Raw genomic sequence first — 20246 nt, 5'->3', positions numbered from 1 at the left:
CACGGGAGTGTCGATATTTCACTGTGGGTAAACACTGCCACGAGTGTATGACACGACCCTCCTTTTCAGGAGTCAGAAATCGTTTTGAAATGAATTTTATTTTCGCGCTTCATTAGACGTGTAACTGCTCAACATTTTCATAAAATGAAAACAAATATATCCCGTATTTTGTTCAAAAGTGTGTAATTGAATATGCCCCGTACAATTGAGCAGGGAGAAAGTGTCGAACAGTCCTCAACAACTGCCCTCGACTCCCCTCCCTTCTCCCCGTCCCCCCTCCTTTCCTCTGCTCTCCTCCCTCCCCTCCCGCTCTGACTGTGAGAATGCCCGTGGTGTACTGACAGAAACGATACGGGCTTAGCAGACATGGAGGCCCGATTAACGAGAGGCCCATTCCGACGCGCCTGAGCTCGACTAACGCGGACCCGGAGAGGGATTCGGGCGACATATCAGATTATCACGGGTAACGAGCGCCGCACAGAAGACGAGGGAGAGGGCGAAGAATTTGAGGGAGAGATCCATTTCGGGTCCTCTGTTGATTCAACGCAGCAGCCGCCATTTTGTTGACAGTTCGTGTTTTTAATAACCCGTGCAAGGCTCATCCCGAAGAGGGTTAGGTTTTTGTATTCCGCTTTTTTTGGTCCTCCTGAGGATGTTTATACGCTATTGTTGGCTTTTTATTTACGCCCGGAGCGAGAAGGGAACACTTTACTAATCTGATCCACACCAACAGCGGCTGCTTCGTTACATTACTAGTCGTGTGGACGGGATCGCGGGGGTTTTACTAGCCATACCAGTAAATGTGCCTGACAGGACAGATCAGCCGTTTCATTAGAGTGCGGGTTTTAGTGCTACCAATTACCTGGTGTGAATTCACTCAATCGAGAGGTAGTAAACAACACACAGACGTGAATTGCATGACCGTTGACGTTGTATACGTGGGGTTATAGCCGTGGTGAACTTACATTGCTCAGACATGTGTCTTACAAAATTGCAGTGGCTGCAAGGTGTTTTGACATCCCGTTGTAGTAAGAGTCTCAGTCTAATAACTTGCTAATATTGTTTCATACAGTCTAGTTTTTGACACACACAGTAATGTAAGGTTATGCTCAAGGTATGTTCTTTGCTAACGAGCTATGCTAGCTATATTAGGATCATAAACCGTGACCAGTGCGCCTCACGTAGATTAATATCGTAACAGCTAATTTTTACGGGGTGACTAGATGTACAAACTAGATGAATATATTGTTATGCCATGCATTGGTTGGAGTGTTCTCCCGAGAAATGTGACCGTGTTTCCTTTTCCTTTTCTTGGGCACATCAGCAATTTCAAGATAAATATCCATGAGACCATGCTGTTGCGTACGAAGGGAGGATTTTGATCGCAAATGATGTGAACGCCTTTTTGGACCGCTATCAAGGTGAGTACGTTTATTCTGCATTTAAACCGCAAATAACCAATAAATGGTTTAATCCAGGTGGTTTGTTTATTAGAAAAATGCAGTGTTCTTGTGCGTAACTCGCGAGCTTTGTTTGTTGTAGCTAGAACGCAGTGTTGTTTAGGAAGTGTTGCGGGATTCGTTTGGAAGGACTTCTGCTTTTACGTGTTAATAATAAGAGATGCTGCATGGAAATTAACCTTCAGTAGCACCTGCGAGTAGATCATCCTCAGTTAACCTCGCTCACAATAGGGTTCATTGCACGTGCAAATTGCGCGCGCCTTTGCGTGGTTATATTTTTCCCATTGGAGCAGATGTCTTTAGTAGTGTATGAAAGCGTAGAAAGTGGCGTCTGGAGCCTCTGAACCACCTTTGACCTCTGACTCCGCTGTCAAGGAAACCAAAGCTAAGCTTCCCGCTGACTGAGTGCTGTTTGAGTGGATAGCAGTGATTTCAGGCATTTAGTTTGTGACCGGAGAAGATTGAACTCCGTTCTGTTTGAAACAAGAGTGCAGATTAATAGCAATGCTTAGCCCGTGTTAGAGAAGTTTAGTTTCGTTTTGTGGTCCTTTCCTGTTGCTTCCGATGCTTGCGAGTAGCATGTTGTAGTCGATGAATAAATCATACAGATTCACCAAAATATTCTAAAACTTAAAATTGTACGAATGAATATCATCGTATTAGATAAGAAAGCAAAAAAACAAAACAAAGTTGCATTTGAAATAATTATCAGATAGCACATGCACAAATCTACACAAATATGCCGTTCAAAATAAGGATTTAAAGTGCGGTGTGTAATATTTATGAGGATCTATTTGACAGAAATGCAATATAAAATACATAACTGTGTTTTCAGTAGTGAATAAATACCTTACATAATGAACTGTTATGTTTTTATTACCTTAGAATGAGCCATTTCTATCTGTATGGGTCCCCTTACAGTGCACCTTTAAAATGATGTTGTCAAATGTTATTGCAACAAGTTAAAATTCATAGCTGATGTGACTCCACTTAAACTTCACTTTGAGACCAGTTAAAAGTTATTGCAAAGATATCTAAATCATTTCAGTTAACTTAGTTCTAGGAAAAAGTCTAGACATCATTTGTTTGCAAATGCCACTTAGTTGGATATTGTTTTCTAATGCTATGTCATTCATACAAGTGTGGCTTAAGTGTCTTAATACATTACGTTTTGTGTCGGCATGAAACAAATTCACCCTATTTTCTAAATGCGTTATTGATCTCCACGCGTGTTTAATTTTTAAAAATCTGTTTTTAGCTGGTAATTTTTATTTGACGTCACAACTAGATTTTCCAGTGAAATTACAAACTTCTTTCTGGTGAAATATGCCAGGCTTCTATAAACGTGTCATTCACTTAAACCCGACCCTTTTGTACAATCCACTGCACGCTTACATTCAGATCTGCCTCCATCCAATCAATTACTAATATATAGAGCTCAGTCATCATGCTGCATTTCCCCCCGATTATCTGTTTACCTCAAATGTACGTCACGGTATGAGAAAAGTTCGGTAACTATTTATTTTAAGGTTACATAGTTACATGTTACTACAAGTAATATAGTAATAACAGTATATTATTCATAATTAACTAAAGTAACTAGACCTAAACCAAACCCTAACCGTAACTCTATAGTGAGTACTTGTAGTTCTACATGTAGTTCTAGGGTTTGGGGTTGGTTACTTGTAATTATGAATAATTTATTGTTATTGCTAATTTGCTATAATAAGTAGCTACTTGTAGCAACGTGTAACTATTTTAAGGTGATGTAGTAACATGTTACTATTTTAAGGGGATGTAGTTACATTGTATTTACTCAAATAAGTACTTATTTGTGTAAGTACAATGTAACTACATCAGTAATGTACTAACCCTAACTGTAACTACATAGTAAGTACATGTAGCCACTATACCAAACCCTAACTGTATAGTAAATACTTACAAGCAGGTTTTAAATAAAATAAGACATAAAGTATAACTGCATGCAAAAAGGAAGAGGGTGAAGTCCTCTACAACCACATTTTTAATAGTTTTTAGATGCAATTTGCCAGTGTTTTTTCTCCTTGCCATCTAGTCACCCTCAGGCTCACTAAATCTCTCAAACTTCAACTGCTCCACTGTCTCCCAATTTGTCCTGCAGTGTGTTTTGGCTGAGTGGAAGTTGTGGCTTTCAGTGCTCATAGAATAAACGTGGGCACATCATTTCATAGTTGAAAAAAGGCTGTCTAAATACACAGTTAGTATATTATATATCTCTGCAGCCAAACCAAGCACAGATTAAAGAGTCATGGATGACAGGTGCTGAAAAAGCATGGATGAAGGAGCAAGCAGAGGAATCGATGACTTCAGAGTTTATTTTTTGTTTGTTGAGTTTATTCACTTTGTTACACTGAGACAATACACTTGGTTGTTTAATCTGGTCATTTTTTTTAGTGCTTGTCATTTATACATGGTTTACATTGTTATTATTAGCATATTAGTAACAATATTAGCATAATAATTTATTATTGTAACATTAATGCTGTACAATTAAGTGTTTTAGTTGGTTTGTTTTATTTTGTTCAAGTGGTTGAGTATGACGCTTGCAACGGCAAGAGTATGAGTTTGATTCCTGTTGCATCAGATGCATAAATGTAAAGTGTTAGATTATTAGCAAACGATAGCTTGCTGCAGTTCATTCCAGCTTTCCCTCAAGACTTTTCCCGCAGCCATTTTACAATACAAGGTAGCATTTATTTTTGGCATCTTCTCCTCAAAGAGAGGAGGGACAGGAGAGCGAATAACACAGTAACGAGAAGCGGAGTACGACCCAGAGCGCTGGGGAAATAGGGGAATGATTGTCACTAAGGGAGGGACGGACCAAGGAAAAAAAACGGAGGGAGGGAGTGCTAGGGAAATGTGTTTTCGATTAGCAGAAGCACAACAGCTCTAGTTTGACCGCTGTAATGTTAGATTTCCAAGTGAGTGTTAGAGGGAGACTGAATGAGTGAGAGGACGAAGAGAGTGACAGAATGGGGTGAAAGGGTAGGTCGGACAGAGAACAAGAGAGGTGTGATTTTTGGATCGCCATGTGTGAAACGAGAAGGGGCGAATGGAAGAGAAAGGGCGTGTTTAAGTGAAATGGGGTGAGTAATTATAGTAAACAGAAAAGTCGGAGTAGAGGGAGGGAAGGCAGGACTCCAAGTTCTGTAGCCAGTTTATAGTTGTGGTGATTTCACAGAAAACAACTCTTTCATTATAAAAGACCACCACTAATGAAACAACACTTCGTAAAACAGCTCTCTGAGCTTTTTCTCGTGCCGAGCTCTAAACGGCCGTAACCGTACATGTAGCGTTCCAATGACCTAGGCATTCTTAATAGACTTGCGTAATCTTTAAACCATCACTCTCAGTGGGGCAGAAAAAAAACTGTCCGCTTCTGTTGCTCTGTCCTCTCTTTTTCCTTTTCTTTCCCGGTGTTTCATTCACTCTGTGTGCTTTTCTGACTAGAAGTCATAAAAAGGGCTCGAAAAGGTGACTGGATCCTCTGTCTCCCAGAGGGCCTTTTATGCCGAGGTCACTGCTCGGGCTCGCCTCCCAATGACTTGACCCTCAGAAAGCACCTGTGGCTGGTGCAGTACTAAATTACTCAGTGGCCTTTTGTTTTGGAGGTGTGTAAGGGGCAGAAGTTTTTCTGTCTTTTATGATCCAGGTCAATTTATTAGAAACGCTTTTACACAGGGTTGTAAAACAGGATTGTTAATTGTTTGTGAAATATACAGCTTGAAATTTCCAATAACCATTTTAAAATGACTGATCCTACTATATGTAAATAGTTATGTTTATATTAAAAAGGCTGTGTCACACAAAAATTGCTTGAATTGCTTGAGATAATGCTCGTTTATTAGAATATGAAGTAATGCAGTTGTAAAAAACATGCATTTTCTTCAAACGCTTCAATGATTCATAAATTACTGAAATGTGTTTAGTTTATAAAGTACATTTGTGCAAGTCAGCTTTCTGTCTGGCCACTTAGTTTATCATTCAGAACCATCAATAACTCTAGCCTTTCCATGTCCTTAGTTTGATCATTCAAAGTCGTATTTGTGGTGGTAGTGATCCATGTATGCAAAGCCATACTGTGTTAATAATTAAATTAAAGGTTAAGGCTGTCTTAGAAGTGTGGCTAATTTGTCTTTTGGTTGTAACACCCCTTGTGTTTTTATCTCCACAGTTTGAAGGTGAGAAGGCTGGGCACTTGGCAAGGGACGACATTGCTTCAACCCAACAAGGATTTATTTCTGACCTCTGCTACACCCCCTTCCACTTCCCCTCCGTTCAAATTCCTTCCCTATACCTGACATCTGCAAAGTCCTCCTGTACCTATACCTGCGAGTGAGAACATACTGTCCCACTCAAGCCCCCCTTGTTCCCCAAATCACCAATGGATCAGAGGACACAGGGGGGGCCCTCTACGCCACCTCCGCCCCCTGCCAATGCCCCCCCAGGAGAACGTGAGAAAGAAGGAGTAGGAGGAAAGAAGGACGATGAAGAGGAGAAAAAGAAACGAGAGAAACCAAGAGATGGAGCACAGAGTGAAACTTGTGGTGCTGAAAGTGGGACTAGTGACCAACAACAACAGCAGCATCCCACACAATTTTCAGTCAAAGAAACCAGTTACTCTGAGGGCAACGTCAAGCTCAAAATAGGCCTGCAGGCCAAACGCATGAAGAAGCCTCCTAAAATCCTTGAGAACTATGTCTGTCGGCCAGCCTTCCGAGCCACGGTTAGGCATAGTGGAGGCAGAGGTGGAGGACGTGCTAATCGTGGAGCCGGAGCCAGTGATGGGAGCAGCCACACTTCTAGTCCAAGTCATAGAAAAGAAGGAGAGAAAAGCCCCTCTGTCAACCGAGGAGCAACTCCATCATCTACTGCTCCTGCTGCTACATCTCCCTCACCATCTCTTCCTCCTCCTCCTGTTTCCACCAGCCCAGTCACTCCTGTGAATGGAAGTACTCCAGCAAAAAGGGTAAGATTGTTTAACTTCTCAGGCAGCATTTCTCAGATGTCTACGAATTTGTAAACAAAGAAAAAGAAAAGACACTCAAATATCCCTCTTACTCCACTTTCCTTTCACAAAGCTAATGTGGTTTCATCAGATAATAGGCTTTGCACATCTTGTCACTTTTTCTTTCTCACTATTCTCTCTTTCAGTCACCCAAACACAAGCTTTCATTCTTTTTCCTTCAGTTTTTTTCCCTTTCCTTATTTCTCTTTTAACTATGCTTTTTTCTGTCTGACCCAGAGTACTTTGTTGTTTACTCTTTTAGATTTTGTTTCTCCATCTTTCTATGCCTAAACTTTGTCCTAATGTCTTTTTAACCATATTTCTCTTTCTCTATTTCACAAGCGTCATCTTTCTCCCATCTCTATCTCCCGTCTTTCTGCTGTATTATTGATTTAAAAGAAAAAAACAAGTAATAATGGTCCAATATTCATGTAATGAACAACACTTTTAGTGGCTTAAAACATTAAAATATATATATATATATATAAATTAAGTTATTTTGTTAATAGCTAGGAAAAATCCAGAAACATTTATAATGCATCATTATTTCTTGTGTTCCATGATTTTCCATATTACACTGAATTAAATGTATGTAACAGTTTTTCTGTGACTCATTATTTTCTACTTTATGTACATGTAGGGTCCTCCAAAACTTGCCTGTAAGTCAGAGGGAAAAGCTGATGTAAAATCTGTTACTTCTTCAGAGAGACCCCTTAACCTTCATCGTCCTATGACAGAAAGCAAATCACACTCCTCTGGAAAGAAAAACTATGTTCCACAAACCAACTCCCCTGCTCCATCGCCACCAACAATACCCCCAGCTGCCACATCACAACAGGACCCCAAAACAGAAGCGATCTTAAAATCTTCTCAGTACAATTTTTCAGAAGGGCAAAAGGAGCAAGACAGAGGAATTTCTGCCTGGGGTACCCCTACTGTAACTGAGAAACTTGCTCAGCTTATAGCTACATGCCCACCTACAAAGTGCCCAAAGCCGAAAGCCCGTAAGGTGTCGCCAGCTCCAGCACACAGTAGCTCGCCTCCCTTAATTTCTAATCTGCAGCGTCCTGAACGAGCTATGGCCAATAGGAACACCTATTCCAGGGCGGCGCACCTTGCCCCACCACCACCTGTTTCACGGCCCCCAGGTCGCCCATATGGGTCCAAAAACAAAGATAGTATCCTGGAAAAATTTTCTGGCACCTCCAGAAAAGAGGAATCAGATGGACTTTCAAAAGATGTCACTAATAGCAACAGCAGCACAACCACCACCAGCACCACCACTAGTACTGCTCTTTCTCAAAACAGTAGTCGTTTGACGACAACATCTGCAAATGATAGCACTGACAACAGTACCACCAATGGAATTAAATCTCAGTCTCGTCTTGGGCATGGCCCATCTCATTCTTCCTCCACGGCTTCTCTTTCTTCACCAACATTTTCCTCTTCTTCATCTTCGTCTTCCTCCTTAGAGAGAATAGGAAGTACAGGATGTCACATAGGTTTACCAGGCTCCCTAGCCTCACGCCCTAGAGCGAGCCCCTCCCGAATAGAAGAGTTTACTGAGAAAGACAAAGAGCGTGACCGAGACAAAGACACAGACAGTCCCAGAGATTTAAGTAAGGGCTCCACTCCAGCCATGGCAAGTAAGCAAGATGCTAAAGAAAAGTGTTCTTTGTCAGCCCCTCGAAGTGAGAGGGGTAAACACAGTGAGAGCTCAAGCCCAGTCAAACGTAGTCCCAATCAGGAAAGTCGTGTTAGTGGGGTACCAAGTCCTGCTGAGTCCACCAAATGCACTATTTCACCTTCATATCCTTCGGGTGCCAGCAGGAGCCCAACACCACAATGCGATGATACTGGGGCTATATCTCCTGCATCACCAACTGAGCAGGATTCAAAACCTCTTAAGAAGCGGCGAGGACGGCGACCTCGCTGGACGAAGGCAGTAAATCGAACCCACAAGTCTTTACTCGAGGCTGCTTCTAACCATCAGAAACTCACCACAACAATGCCCTCAGGGCTTTCCTCCCTATCCCCTGTTCGCCGTCCTGTAGGACGGCCTCCCAATTCTAATCTCATGCCCCCTGGTGTTTCAGAACTGTTTGAATCTTCACCCAAGAAGAGGGGACGGCCTAAGAACAAAATGCCTCGGTTAGATGCTCCAGCACATGGCCGCACCCCAAACAAACTGGCACCCTCAAAAGGCTACTCCAATCTGCTCAAATCTAAAGAAGAGCAGGATCCCCCTGTTTTGCACCCTGAAGTGGACTTTGATCCACCTAAACCCATGGCAAGAAAGCGAGGGCGTCCCAAGCGCTTGCCTCCAACCCTTCCACAAGAAACTCAGCCCCCAACACTTGCTCCTGAGTCAGGGGATGCTTCAGTAGGTGAAAAACCTTTTCGTAATAAGGGCAATGGGCAGCTCATCATGAAGACGATCATAGGCAAAATCAATAAAATGAAGACAGTAAAACGGAAGAGGCTCCTCAGCCAAATACTGCTTGGGCCGAAACCAGGGACTGAGCAGGAAAGCACCAGAAATAGTGCGGCAACAGGAGCTCTGCCTGCTGCAAAACCACCATCTCTGTCGTCACTTGCTGCTACATTTGGGGGCAAATTAGGGCCCCAGATCAATGTTAGCAAAAAAGGGACAATATATATGGGTAAAAGGAGGGGTCGTAAACCAAAATCATCAGCTAATCTCTCCCCAGGTGCCCCCACCCCCCCACCAGAACCGTTCTTGTCACCAAACACTTCTTCCCCACTCCATCATCACCAGTCGCAGACCTTACAAAACCAGCAGCACCAGTTGCCTCCGCCAGAGGTGTTCCCATCCCCATCACTTTCACAGTCAAGTGGAGGCCAAAGTCCAATTAGTGATGCTAGCTTTGTTGAGCCTGGCTCTGTGCATTTCTCTTCCCACCCACACTGCAGCCATTCCCATCAGGGCCACCACTCATTTTCCTTTCCCCCACCTACTTTTTCAGCCCCGTCTGCACGCACTGTAGGAAGCACCACATCATCCACAACACACCCATCTCAAAAGAAGTCTTCTTGCCGGGGTTACCACCATCACCACCACCACTACAGGCAACACTACCATTATCGAAAGTTTTCTCCTCCAAGGCCGCTATTGCCCACATCTCCTGCTCCTCTGAGTGAGCTGAAGGAGGCCACACCTTCCCCAGTCAGTGAATCGCACAGCGAAGAGACGGTACCCAGTGACAGTGGCATTGGAACAGACAACAACAGCACCTCGGACCGTGGGGAAAAGGCTGGTAGTGCAAGTGGCTTAGTTGGTGTAGGGGTCTCACAGGGTATGGCAAGTGGACTCTTAATGCCTGGTGTCATAGGTCCAGCCATGGGGGTGGGTATGGGACTTTCTTCAAGAGGTAGAAGGAGGCACTCATCTTCCGTTCTCTTGGAACGTCCTTCACCTACACCCTCTCCACTTGGAGCTAGGGCATCACCTGACCCAAGAAGACCACACCCAGCTGCCCCATCTTCTGCTTTGGTTGGACATAAAGAGAAGCACAAGCATAAGTGCAAGCGTCGTGGACATGGCTGCCCTAGCTATGACAAACTAAAAAGGCAAAAGCGCAAACGCAAGAAGAAGTACCTGCAGCTGCGGACACGCCGACAAGACCCAGACTTTTTGGCTGATTTGGAGGAGATATGTGTTCAGCTCAGTGAAATACGAATTGCTCATCGCACACCTGCACTTCGTTTGGGTAGCAGCTTGGGTCTGGGTGCTGGAGCAGCAGGCCCAGGCCGTGGGTCTGGTTTGGGAAGTGCCAGAGCCAGCAGCAGCAGCCTTGGAGGTGGAACTAACCCTCCACCCCATCACTATCTGCATAGAGACCTCTTGCCTACCATCTTCAGGATAAATTTTAGCGGATATTATTCACCCCACCCAGCCTACCCATGTGATTCACTTCATTATGTCCGTAAGCCAGATCTTAAAAAGAAAAGAGGGCGACCACCTAAGCTCAGAGAATCTATATCAGAAGTACCATTTGTACCTGGGTTAGGCTTTCCCCTTTCCAGCGGTGGGTTCTATCACCCTTCTTATGGTGTCCCATACTCTTCTGCTCCTCTGGGACTTGGCTACTATCGTGGTTATACCCCAGCAAGTGCCCTGTATCCCCACCCACATCACCAGGCTCCCCACTCTGGCCCATCCCACCATGTTCATTCCCCCTCTTTTCCTCCACCACCACCCCCTTCTTATGTCCATCATCATCACCCATCTCACCTGCTTCTTAACCCCTCAAAATTTCACAAGAAGAAACATAAGCTGCTAAGGCAGGAGTATCTAGGTGGTGGTCGTTCATCAGTACTCTATCCTGCCATGTCGTCTGAACTGTCATTTGGCTGGCACCACAAACACAAGCATAGACACAAGCACCGTGATCGCTGTGGAGAAGAGGAGGGTGATGATGGTGGTGGAGTTGTAGGTAGCATAGGTGGCAGAAGTGGAGGAGGTGAGGGGTTGGGAGTCGGAAGAGGGGAGCGAGGGAGTGTAGAGTCCCTGCAGCGCTGCCGGTTCGGGCGAGATGGCTCTGCCGACTCCAGTGCTAACAAACAGGCAGCTTCTGCCAACTCACCTTCCTCTTCCTCCTCATCGTCAGCAGAACGGTACAAGCGTAAAGAGGCCTCTTTGTCTTGTCTTGGGCCTTCACGACTGTCTTTGGGCAGCACGACCCGGGTACATCATCCTGTTGACTCCTGGTTTAGAATAGGAAGTTCTGATACTGATTACTCCAAACTCTCTAGAAACCAGTCCTTTTCTGGGTCTGGTGCATTCTCTGAAGGACATGTGCAAAACACAGTAGAGTGCTCGGAGAGTGATGAGGAAGATGCTGCTTCCCCCATTGAGGAGGCAGAGACCAGCCACCACACCAACTTGTTTGCATCTGCACTATCTCGAACATCACTCAAGGGGAGTCGGAGCAAAAAAGGTGGAACATCAGAGAGCTCCAGCCTTTCACGTGTGGACCGGACAGTGAGAAGGGATCGTTCCACATCTGCAGAGAGGAGAGAGATGGGTAAGTGAAAAACCCTATGAACTAATGCTGATATTGATAAGCCTATAATCATAGCATACAAGTATTACAATACATTCAGGTTCAGTTCAGTAATGTCTTTGCAGTTTTTTACATGTTGTCTTCAACTGACTGAATGAAAATATGTGCTTCCTGAGGTGACCCGAATTTAATTTGGCATTGTGAAGGTTGTAGAATTAATGCTGTAAAATGTAGTCACTCTCCAAATATAGCTTTACCTCGATGTCCTCCATAATTCTGTACTAATATTTTATTGGATGTCACTTGCTTCAGTGTATGCAGCAAATTTATGATTAGTTTTCAGTACTACAAGGCCAGGCCATCATATTAAAAACATTTTGCATGACCTGTTTAAAGTGGCGGTTACAAGAATAGTCAAAGCTCCAGCTTGTAGTTAAAGGTCCTACAATACATATTACCAAATATACTACAAAATGGCTGGTGCAACATAATTTCCTCTGCACTTCAATAGCGGTGGGATTCCAAATTGGCCTCATGCATACAGAATTTTTATGGCCAAATTTCTTCACACTCAAATAAAAACACCTGCTTAAATGTTACCTTACTAAACCAGGTAAAAGCCTCTCAGTCATGCTGGGATGGATGGGCAGTGTGTTTGTGTATATGTGATGATGCATAGAGGGTCCCTAGTGAGACGGAAAAGTGTAGTATGTAATCTAGGATTAGAGCTCAGAACATGAGGTCATCCACCGGTCATTGACTGCACCATTAATTCACTGTAGCAGTGAGAGCAAGAAACTGATGAGAAAGAGTAAAAGAGGAGGATTAAAGGCTAGAGGAAAATAGGACTGATAAAAGTAAGACTAAGGCTGTGAATAAGATGTGATTGGAAGGAAGAGCTAGTTGATGAATTGGTGCTCATTTATAGTTAGTGGCGCTTGCTAAGGCAGTCATTATTATCTGATTTGAGCAAAGAGCTAAACATAAGTATTAAACTATGACTTGTAACCCGTCTTGCACAGAGGAATTGTGACAAAAAAAAAACACAATGAAATGGAGAGATGTGGAAGGATGAGTTTGACTGATGGAAAGATAAGATGAATAGAACATAATAGACAAGACTGTTGAAAGTGAGTTAGACTGAGAGTAAGTTAATTAAAGGGATAATGGAGGATAGAGGGAACACAGTTAATGAGGCCTTGCACACACGAATAGATGATGCTGCTTTTTTGCTGAATCTGTGAGACAATTATTTTCTTCTACATCGGAATTTAGCTATTAGGAGATAAGGAGATAAACTGGATTTTAGATGGTGTAGAAAATATGCTTAAGTCCCCATTCTGTTATTTGCCTGCTAATAAACTTGTTTTAAATAAAGATAATAAGCTAATCACGACTTTAAGAGTTTAGCTCAGTCAATGACAAGATGCTGTTTTCTCTATTTAAATTATTTTAGCCTTTGTTTTCATTACAATTGTCTTGGCTGACTATTAAATAGGGATATCTATTTTTAGTCATTTTAACTGCTCGATTACTTGACATAGATACTATGGGACCTTGCGTGATTCAGTCAGTTCTGTAACAACACTTTTTTTTCCCCTCAAAAATGTTCAGCCACTCAACTCTTCTTTTGGTTTAATCTCAAAGGGAATGTATCTGGCATGCAGAACCGAGGTGGCCAATCCAGTGTTCCTGAGGTTTCTGAGGGTCCCCATCATCGGCACCACCATCACCACCACCCTCCTCTATCCCTCTCGCACTCTTCCTCTTGCCTTTCTCATTGCACTCTTGACCAGCCTGGAAGTGCCGCAGCTCTCCGGCCCACCAGTCGCCAGGCTAGTCCCTCCACATGCTCCTCCCAGCCTGCATGCTGCCTTGACTCCCCCCCTTCGCATCACTCCCATCGGCCCCCTCCCAAAAACAACCTGCACCATGTCAACAAGATCCTCCGTGCAAAGAAGCTCCAGAGGCAAGCACGCACAGGAAACAATGTGGTAAAAAAACGAGGGCCGGGCCGTCCCCGTAAGCACCCGCTGCCGTCGCCTCCCCCTTCACCACAACCACAAGCATCAGAACAGGAGAACCAACCGTTACCTGAAAGGCACAGAGGAAGTGTGCTCTGGGAGGAAGACACTGTGGTCGATGTCATTGAGTCTGTAGTGCAGAGCCAGCGCAGAAAAGGGCGTAAGCGGAAACACTGGGAGAGGGAGACCGAAGGAGGCGATGAGGAAGAAGAGGAACCAGAGGAGGAAAGAGAGGTTGAAGAAGAAGTAGAAGAAGAAGAAGAAGAACAGTCAGCTGCTAGAGAGGAGGATTTGATGGCGAGAGCGAGAACAGAAGGAGGGAGGGAATGGTTGACCCAGGAAGAAATGCATTGTTTTCGCAGGTATGTGGTACAATATACACAACCATTCAAATGACAGTGTGATTTGTTATAAACTAATTTAAAAAAAAATTCACCAAGGATGCGTTAATTGGTCAAAAATGACAGTAAAGACATTTAATGTTACTAAAGATTTATTTTTCAAATAAATGCTAATCTTTTGAACCTTCTATTCATCAAAGAAAATGATCACTGTTTCGACAAAAATATTAAGTTTTGTTTTTAATATTGATAAGCACATCACCTCGTTTCTCACTGAAACAGCTTCATAAAAGATTGTCTCACTAAACCCCTGCTTTCCAAAAGCTTCCTCTGCTCTGATTGGTCAGTGGACCAGTCTGTTGTGATTGGTCTACCAGCAAAGTGGCCATTACCAGATCTGAATTTCAGCTGCTTAATGTGTTTAAAATCAGCATTAAATAAAAAAATAGGGCTGTCAATCGATTAAAATATTTATTCACAATTAATCACATATTGTCATGAGTTAACTGTCGATTAATCACAACTTAATCACACATTTTTATCAGTTGTAAATGTATCTTAAATGAATATGTTTTTAATACTCTAATCAACATGGGTATGGACAAATATGCATGCTTTATGCAAATATATACTTTTATTATTAGTGAAACCATACTCAACAGATCATGAAGACTAGACATGTATCAAAGGTCATAGATGTTTTTCAAAGAACTTGGTCATGTCTCTTAAGCCTAAGCTTAAAAACTCAGAGTAAGCTGTGATTCATCTCATTTTAAGAATATAAATAAAAGGAGTTTTTAGACTAGTTTAGTTCAGAATAGGGCACGTTTTGTATAAAATATTGGTAATGTGAAATCTGTCATGCGGACCTAGGAGCACACCAGTACCACATCTGGAATATAGTGTGGGCCCTTTAAGAGCAGCGCGTTCCCTATTGAACTGCCTGTATTTTGTGTGTGTGTTACAGAAAAGTAACCTGTGTATTCGTTTTAGCCAATTGTAATGTATTTAGTTCAATAAAACACATGTACTTTAAGTGGTGTTTTTGTCAATGATTGGACATGAGCGAAAGTAAGCTTGCAGTGTATTCGCACATCGCGCTCGGACTGCACAGAATGTGCTCAGTGTAAAAACGCACTTTTTTTTAGTCTAGGACTAATAAAAGTTAAACAGAAAATATTGTAGCTTATGTAGGCTATAACTGCACTTGTTTCAGAATAGTAATGTTAATGTTAACCCTTTTCTTTCCCTATTAATGTTTGCTGCTGCATCCTTTACGTCTATAGCTCATCTCAATTTCTCCAAATACGGGCTAGGCCAAGGATCAAACAGAAAATGCGTGCTGTGTTAATCATGCGTTAATAACATAGTAACGTTAAAATTAATTATTAACGCGTTAATTTTGACAGCCCCCCAAAAATATCTATTTTCATTACATATGTTTTTGGTTCCATATCATGGCCAAAAAGCAGGTACATTTTTTTAAATGATTTTTTTTTAAATCTCATAATAAATGATTGTGTTTTTATATTCAGTGCACTGGAGGGAAAACCTGATAGCCAGTCCTCCCCAGAGTGCACTGTCCCTACTTCTGTGGAACAAGCCCCAAACCCATCAGTAACCACTCAACGGGAGAAGAGAGTTGCTAGACCACCCAAAAAGAAGTTTCAAAAGGCGGGGCTTTACTCTGATGTGTACAAGACCGATGAGTAAGGGTGAACATGCTCAGTAAGCCCGTTTTATTGTCTAACATTCATATCCCAGGTAAATAAACGTAACCTTTCTGCATTTCCCCATCAGTCCTCGCAGTCAGCTGCTACAGCTAAAGAAGGAGAAGTTAGAATACACTCCAGGTGAACATGAGTATGGCCTTCTACCTGCTCCCATTCATGTTGGTGAGTTCTTTCTTGCTTAGCATGCATCATTTTGACATGCATTTCTTAGTTTAGCTCAATATCAGATTGCTGTTTAATTAACAGTTGGATTCTGATTTCAGCATAACATAAGCTTGTGGACTTGTATTAGTATACCGCTTTGGCGGTAAATTGCCATTCCTAACCAGTTTGTTATGCATGGCCTCATGGGCAATCAGGCTGATTAGTTATGGTTTATGAGTTATGAGGTGATTAGTTGATTCAATATTAGAATGGGGCAACCTCAATTTATGTTAAAGGAAAAAGTGACTGAATTAATAACTACACTTTGTCTTTGGTGTTTTTCCAGGGAAATACTTGAGACAGAAACGCATTGATTTCCAGCTGCCTTACGACATCCTGTGGCTTTGGAAACATGATCAGGTAGCTCCTTAAAACTAGATCTTTCCCTGAGTTGACATCTGCATTTGTCATTTACTTTATTCACTGGAAAAATAATTTTATTAATCAGTATTTTGTGGTTTCCAATAAACGTCCTCAAAACAAGATAGATTCACTTGTAAGATTAGAGAATTAAATTTTTCTTTTCATTGGCAAGTTTTCTATTTTCTTGTTTTAAGCATAAATCTAATACAAGTGTTGTATGGTCTATGAAACACAAATTTGCAAATTTTTAACAGTTTGCTTGTAAAAATATTTCCAGTAAAATATGCATCTTTGTTTTTTGTAGCTCCACAAGAGACCTGATGTGCCTCTCTATAAGAAGATCAGATCCAGTAAGGACTTGCACTAAGTCATGCATTTGTTTCCATAAATATACTGATTTGACAGAACTGGGAGTTGTTGATTTTCAGGTCTGCTGTTGTTTTTGGGTTGTGTTTTGCATGCATGTTTGCAGATGATAAAAGTAACGCATTCAAATGTTTTCTGTTAGATGTCTATGTGGATGTGAAGCCTCTTTCTGGCTATGAAGCCACTACTTGTAACTGCAGGGCGCCTGAAGACTGCGAGAAGGGCTGTCAGGACGACTGTCTAAACAGGTAACAGGGCAATGAAATACTTTTTTCAAATACTTATTTAAATGTTTACTCATTAGTACAGTTATAGTTCATAACATGGATCTCATTAGTCTCTCATTTCTGTCTGTCTCAGGATGATCTTTGCTGAGTGTTCTCCAAGTACATGTCCGTGTGGTGATCAGTGTGATAACCAGCATATCCAGAAGCATGAGTGGGTGCAGTGCCTTGAGCGCTTCCGAGCTGAGGGGAAGGGCTGGGGGATCCGCACCAAGCAGCCCCTACGTTCTGGCCAATTCATCATTGAATACTTGGGAGAGGTGGTCAGCGAACATGAATTCAGGTTAGCCACATTTTTTTGCTTTAAAAAAAAAAACCGAGACTCAGACCTCAACTAGTTTGAACATGCTGCAATTTGGTGAATTCCATTCTGCAACGCTCAAATGCTATCTAAAAAACGCGTGTCCTAACCAGGTCTCCTAAGCACATGTTTTGTGTTATTTTTATTATATGAAATGATTTTATTTATTTCAGTAGTTTTACTTTATTTTAGTGCTGGCAACGTAATTTGTTTCCAGTTTAACGCTAAAAATATATTTTGCGCACGAACAAACAATGACACAATTATACCAAAATGCCCAATTTGTTGAGTATCATCATAAGAGCAATATTAAATAAGTTAAATTTAGTCTTGAATGTAAAGAGCTGTGAGAAAATCCACGTCATGTGCAGCAGTGCCAGGTCTTAAAGTGACAGCAGACAGTAATGCTGTCTTATAAAATGACTCTCTGCTCTTGACTAAAGAACTTTTGTAGCTTTTAAAGGGGGGCTGAAACACTGCGTTTCAATCAATCTCATGTCAGCCTTGAGTACCTATAGAGTAATATTACATCCTTCATATCTCCGAAAAGTCTTTAGTTTTATTATATTTATAATGGAAAGATAGGCTGTACCGAGTCTTTCCGGAAAAAAAAAACGAGTGGATGGAGGCGTATCGTGTGGGCGGAGCTAAAGAATCACGAGCGCGTGCAGCTATTGCATGAGAGCGTCTGAAAGCTGACATCCATGACATTCAAGCGTGGAAAAGAAAACGTGACCCTAATTAAACATGGCTATCAATCAGATTCAACTAATACGATCCAGAATCAGATCCGGAGGCTGAAATAAATTGAACAGGAAAAGCAGTAACAGCAGGACGTCCGTCTCTGTGGTATGTAGGCTACTGTATTTAGTGTCCTGTCAACATTTGTGTGGGTTTATATGGACATGATTTGGTTTATGGACTATTGTATGCGACTAAACCTTAGCAGTAGCAACCAAAACGGTTTTGCACGTCAGACTGGTGTATAGAAAAACAATGGAATAGCACATTTGAATGAAGAAGCACGCTTTGTGAGAATGACTCCTAGGTTTATGTTTGGGTGGTTTTACAATAAACAAACAGACACCTATAGCGGTCAGCTAAACAAATGTATTTAAACACACACCATACATCGCATGCTCCATTGATAAATTAACTATACACGATTGTGTTGTTTACTGATGTTTACTTACGCGACGATAGCCAGCAACATAGACATTTAAAGCAGTTTAACTCACCGCCTGTTTCCAAAGCAGGACTGTGAACCTTTATCGCTGGGACCGCTCCGTCAAAAACACACTTCTTTGGTAACATTGTTGATTTTGTGAAGTCCTGTGACAGCAGTGGAGATCCACTTTTGCGACATGACTGAAGCGTGATATTTTGACGCTTCCCGTCGTTTCTGCGTTGAAATCGGTTCAAATGCAGCGCTGCCTTCCCGGAATGATATGCAGGCGCGTTAAAGTCGCTTGACATCACCCATAGGAATAAAGTGGAGCGTGGCGCAACAGAAGTGTTGCACGGACAAGTGGATCTGCACCTTGAGAGCAGTGTTTATGGGCAGCGTGCATTTGCTCTCTTGCTCTCTGGTCGACGCGCGCGCACACATCCGGGAGAAGAGTCCGTACGGCCCATACAAGGACATTCCGACCCGTTGATGTCAAGCGGACCCATGAACGAAAAAAACTCTCCGAAACTTGTGAGAAACCGGAAGTGTTGCCACAGAAATACTCCATCAAACGTCCAACTTAGTTTTTGCAACTTTGTCCATGTTTAGGATGGCAATCCAAGTCTTTAACAGTGTAAAAAGTTCAGTATGCATGAAACAGCATTTCACCCCCCCTTTAAGGATGTAATGTATGCAGTGCAGACTGTTTGGTAACTTTATAACATTTCTGTATATTTCCTAAATGTTAGACAGGAAGGCCACAGGTAAATATGACAATTATTATGGGTTTATGTGAGGATTGTTTTAAGTTCACTTAAAGTTATATATTTTTGAAGCCTAAAAAAAAAAAAAAAAAAAAAAATTATATATATATATATATATAGCTTTAAATTACACTATAATGTTGAAAGGCTATAATTCATGTTTAAAATTAGGGGAATTTCATAAATTGTATTCATAAAAAGATGCTATCATAAAAAATATTTAAAATATGCTGTCTTTATGTTGTTTCTACATTAATTTGGGGATTAACAATGAAATGATTACATTCTAAAATATATTAAAAATGTAAGTGTTTTTAATTGCAATTAATCACAGAAAATTTTCTGATTAATCCAGTAAATTTTTATTGTAATTTGAACATACATACATTCAACAAGTCTCTTTCATGTTTAGGAGTCGCATGATGGAGCAGTACTTCTCCCACAGTGGCCACTACTGCCTGAACCTGGACAGTGGCATGGTCATCGACAGCTACCGCATGGGCAACGAGGCTCGCTTTGTCAACCACAGCTGCGAGCCCAACTGTGAGATGCAGAAATGGTAAGTGAAACGAGACCGTTGATGAGTCACTGATGAAGTAAGGCAATAAACTTCCATCAGCTTATGATGAGTTCAGAAACAGAAAGGTCATTTTTAACGGTGAGTCAGTGGGGACGTGAACGACCACAAGTACTGAGTAAGCGGTGACTTTATCCTCTAAAAATGCTGTATTATGAACAAGCCATGGTCATGTTGAAAAATTAACGAGCAAGGTCACATTTTTCTCTTTTACAGAAGGTGTTGAAACTGTTGTTTCATAATAAATTAGTGTAATTAGTTGAAATCTAAAGGATTATATTTTAGCAGCGGGATTGTGAACTTTAGATCCAGGTCAGTGGCCGACATCTGCTTGGTACCGTAACACAATTACAGACACGTCAGCTTTTTTTCACAGTCCACAGAAAAATGTTATCTCTTCCATCTCTCGCTCGGTCTATGTTTTTTCTCTTTCATGCACACATACACACATTAAAAACTGTGCTTGTAGGCTGAATGGTGGCAGATCATCCATCTTGTCACACAAGAGCGATTATCTGAGGCTTGTGTTTTAGGGTGGGGGACACAGCTGTGCTGCCCAGTGGTTAGCCGTTAGAGTACACACACCC

General features: G+C 42.0%; 1 protein-coding gene across 2 annotated transcripts in view; it reads left to right on the top strand.

Moving 5' to 3' along the window:
- The first annotated feature begins 307 nt into the window (after positions 1–307).
- Positions 308–20246, top strand: part of ash1l (ash1 (absent, small, or homeotic)-like (Drosophila)) — a 40856-nt gene continuing 20917 nt past the window's right edge. Inside the window, exons 1-12 of one of the 2 annotated variants that reach the window (XM_067425882.1) lie at positions 308–463; positions 1325–1421; positions 5674–6468; positions 7148–11555; positions 13182–13920; positions 15435–15608; positions 15700–15794; positions 16123–16196; positions 16504–16549; positions 16708–16813; positions 16926–17132; positions 19495–19641. In XM_067425882.1, the coding sequence (XP_067281983.1) occupies positions 5884–6468; positions 7148–11555; positions 13182–13920; positions 15435–15608; positions 15700–15794; positions 16123–16196; positions 16504–16549; positions 16708–16813; positions 16926–17132; positions 19495–19641 (6581 nt within the window). In that variant the 5' untranslated portion in view covers positions 308–463; positions 1325–1421; positions 5674–5883. Of the gene's footprint in view, positions 464–528; positions 1029–1324; positions 1422–5673; positions 6469–7147; positions 11556–13181; positions 13921–15434; positions 15609–15699; positions 15795–16122; positions 16197–16503; positions 16550–16707; positions 16814–16925; positions 17133–19494; positions 19642–20246 lie in introns of those variants that run through there. The other variant, XM_067425883.1, reaches the window with a different exon arrangement.

The sequence above is a fragment of the Pseudorasbora parva genome, chromosome 19 (genome assembly GCF_024679245.1).
Source record: "Pseudorasbora parva isolate DD20220531a chromosome 19, ASM2467924v1, whole genome shotgun sequence".
In the NCBI taxonomy this organism is placed as follows: domain Eukaryota; kingdom Metazoa; phylum Chordata; class Actinopteri; order Cypriniformes; family Gobionidae; genus Pseudorasbora; species Pseudorasbora parva.
Note: the sequence above shows the minus strand (reverse complement) of the source record. Positions and strands in the feature narration are given on the sequence as shown.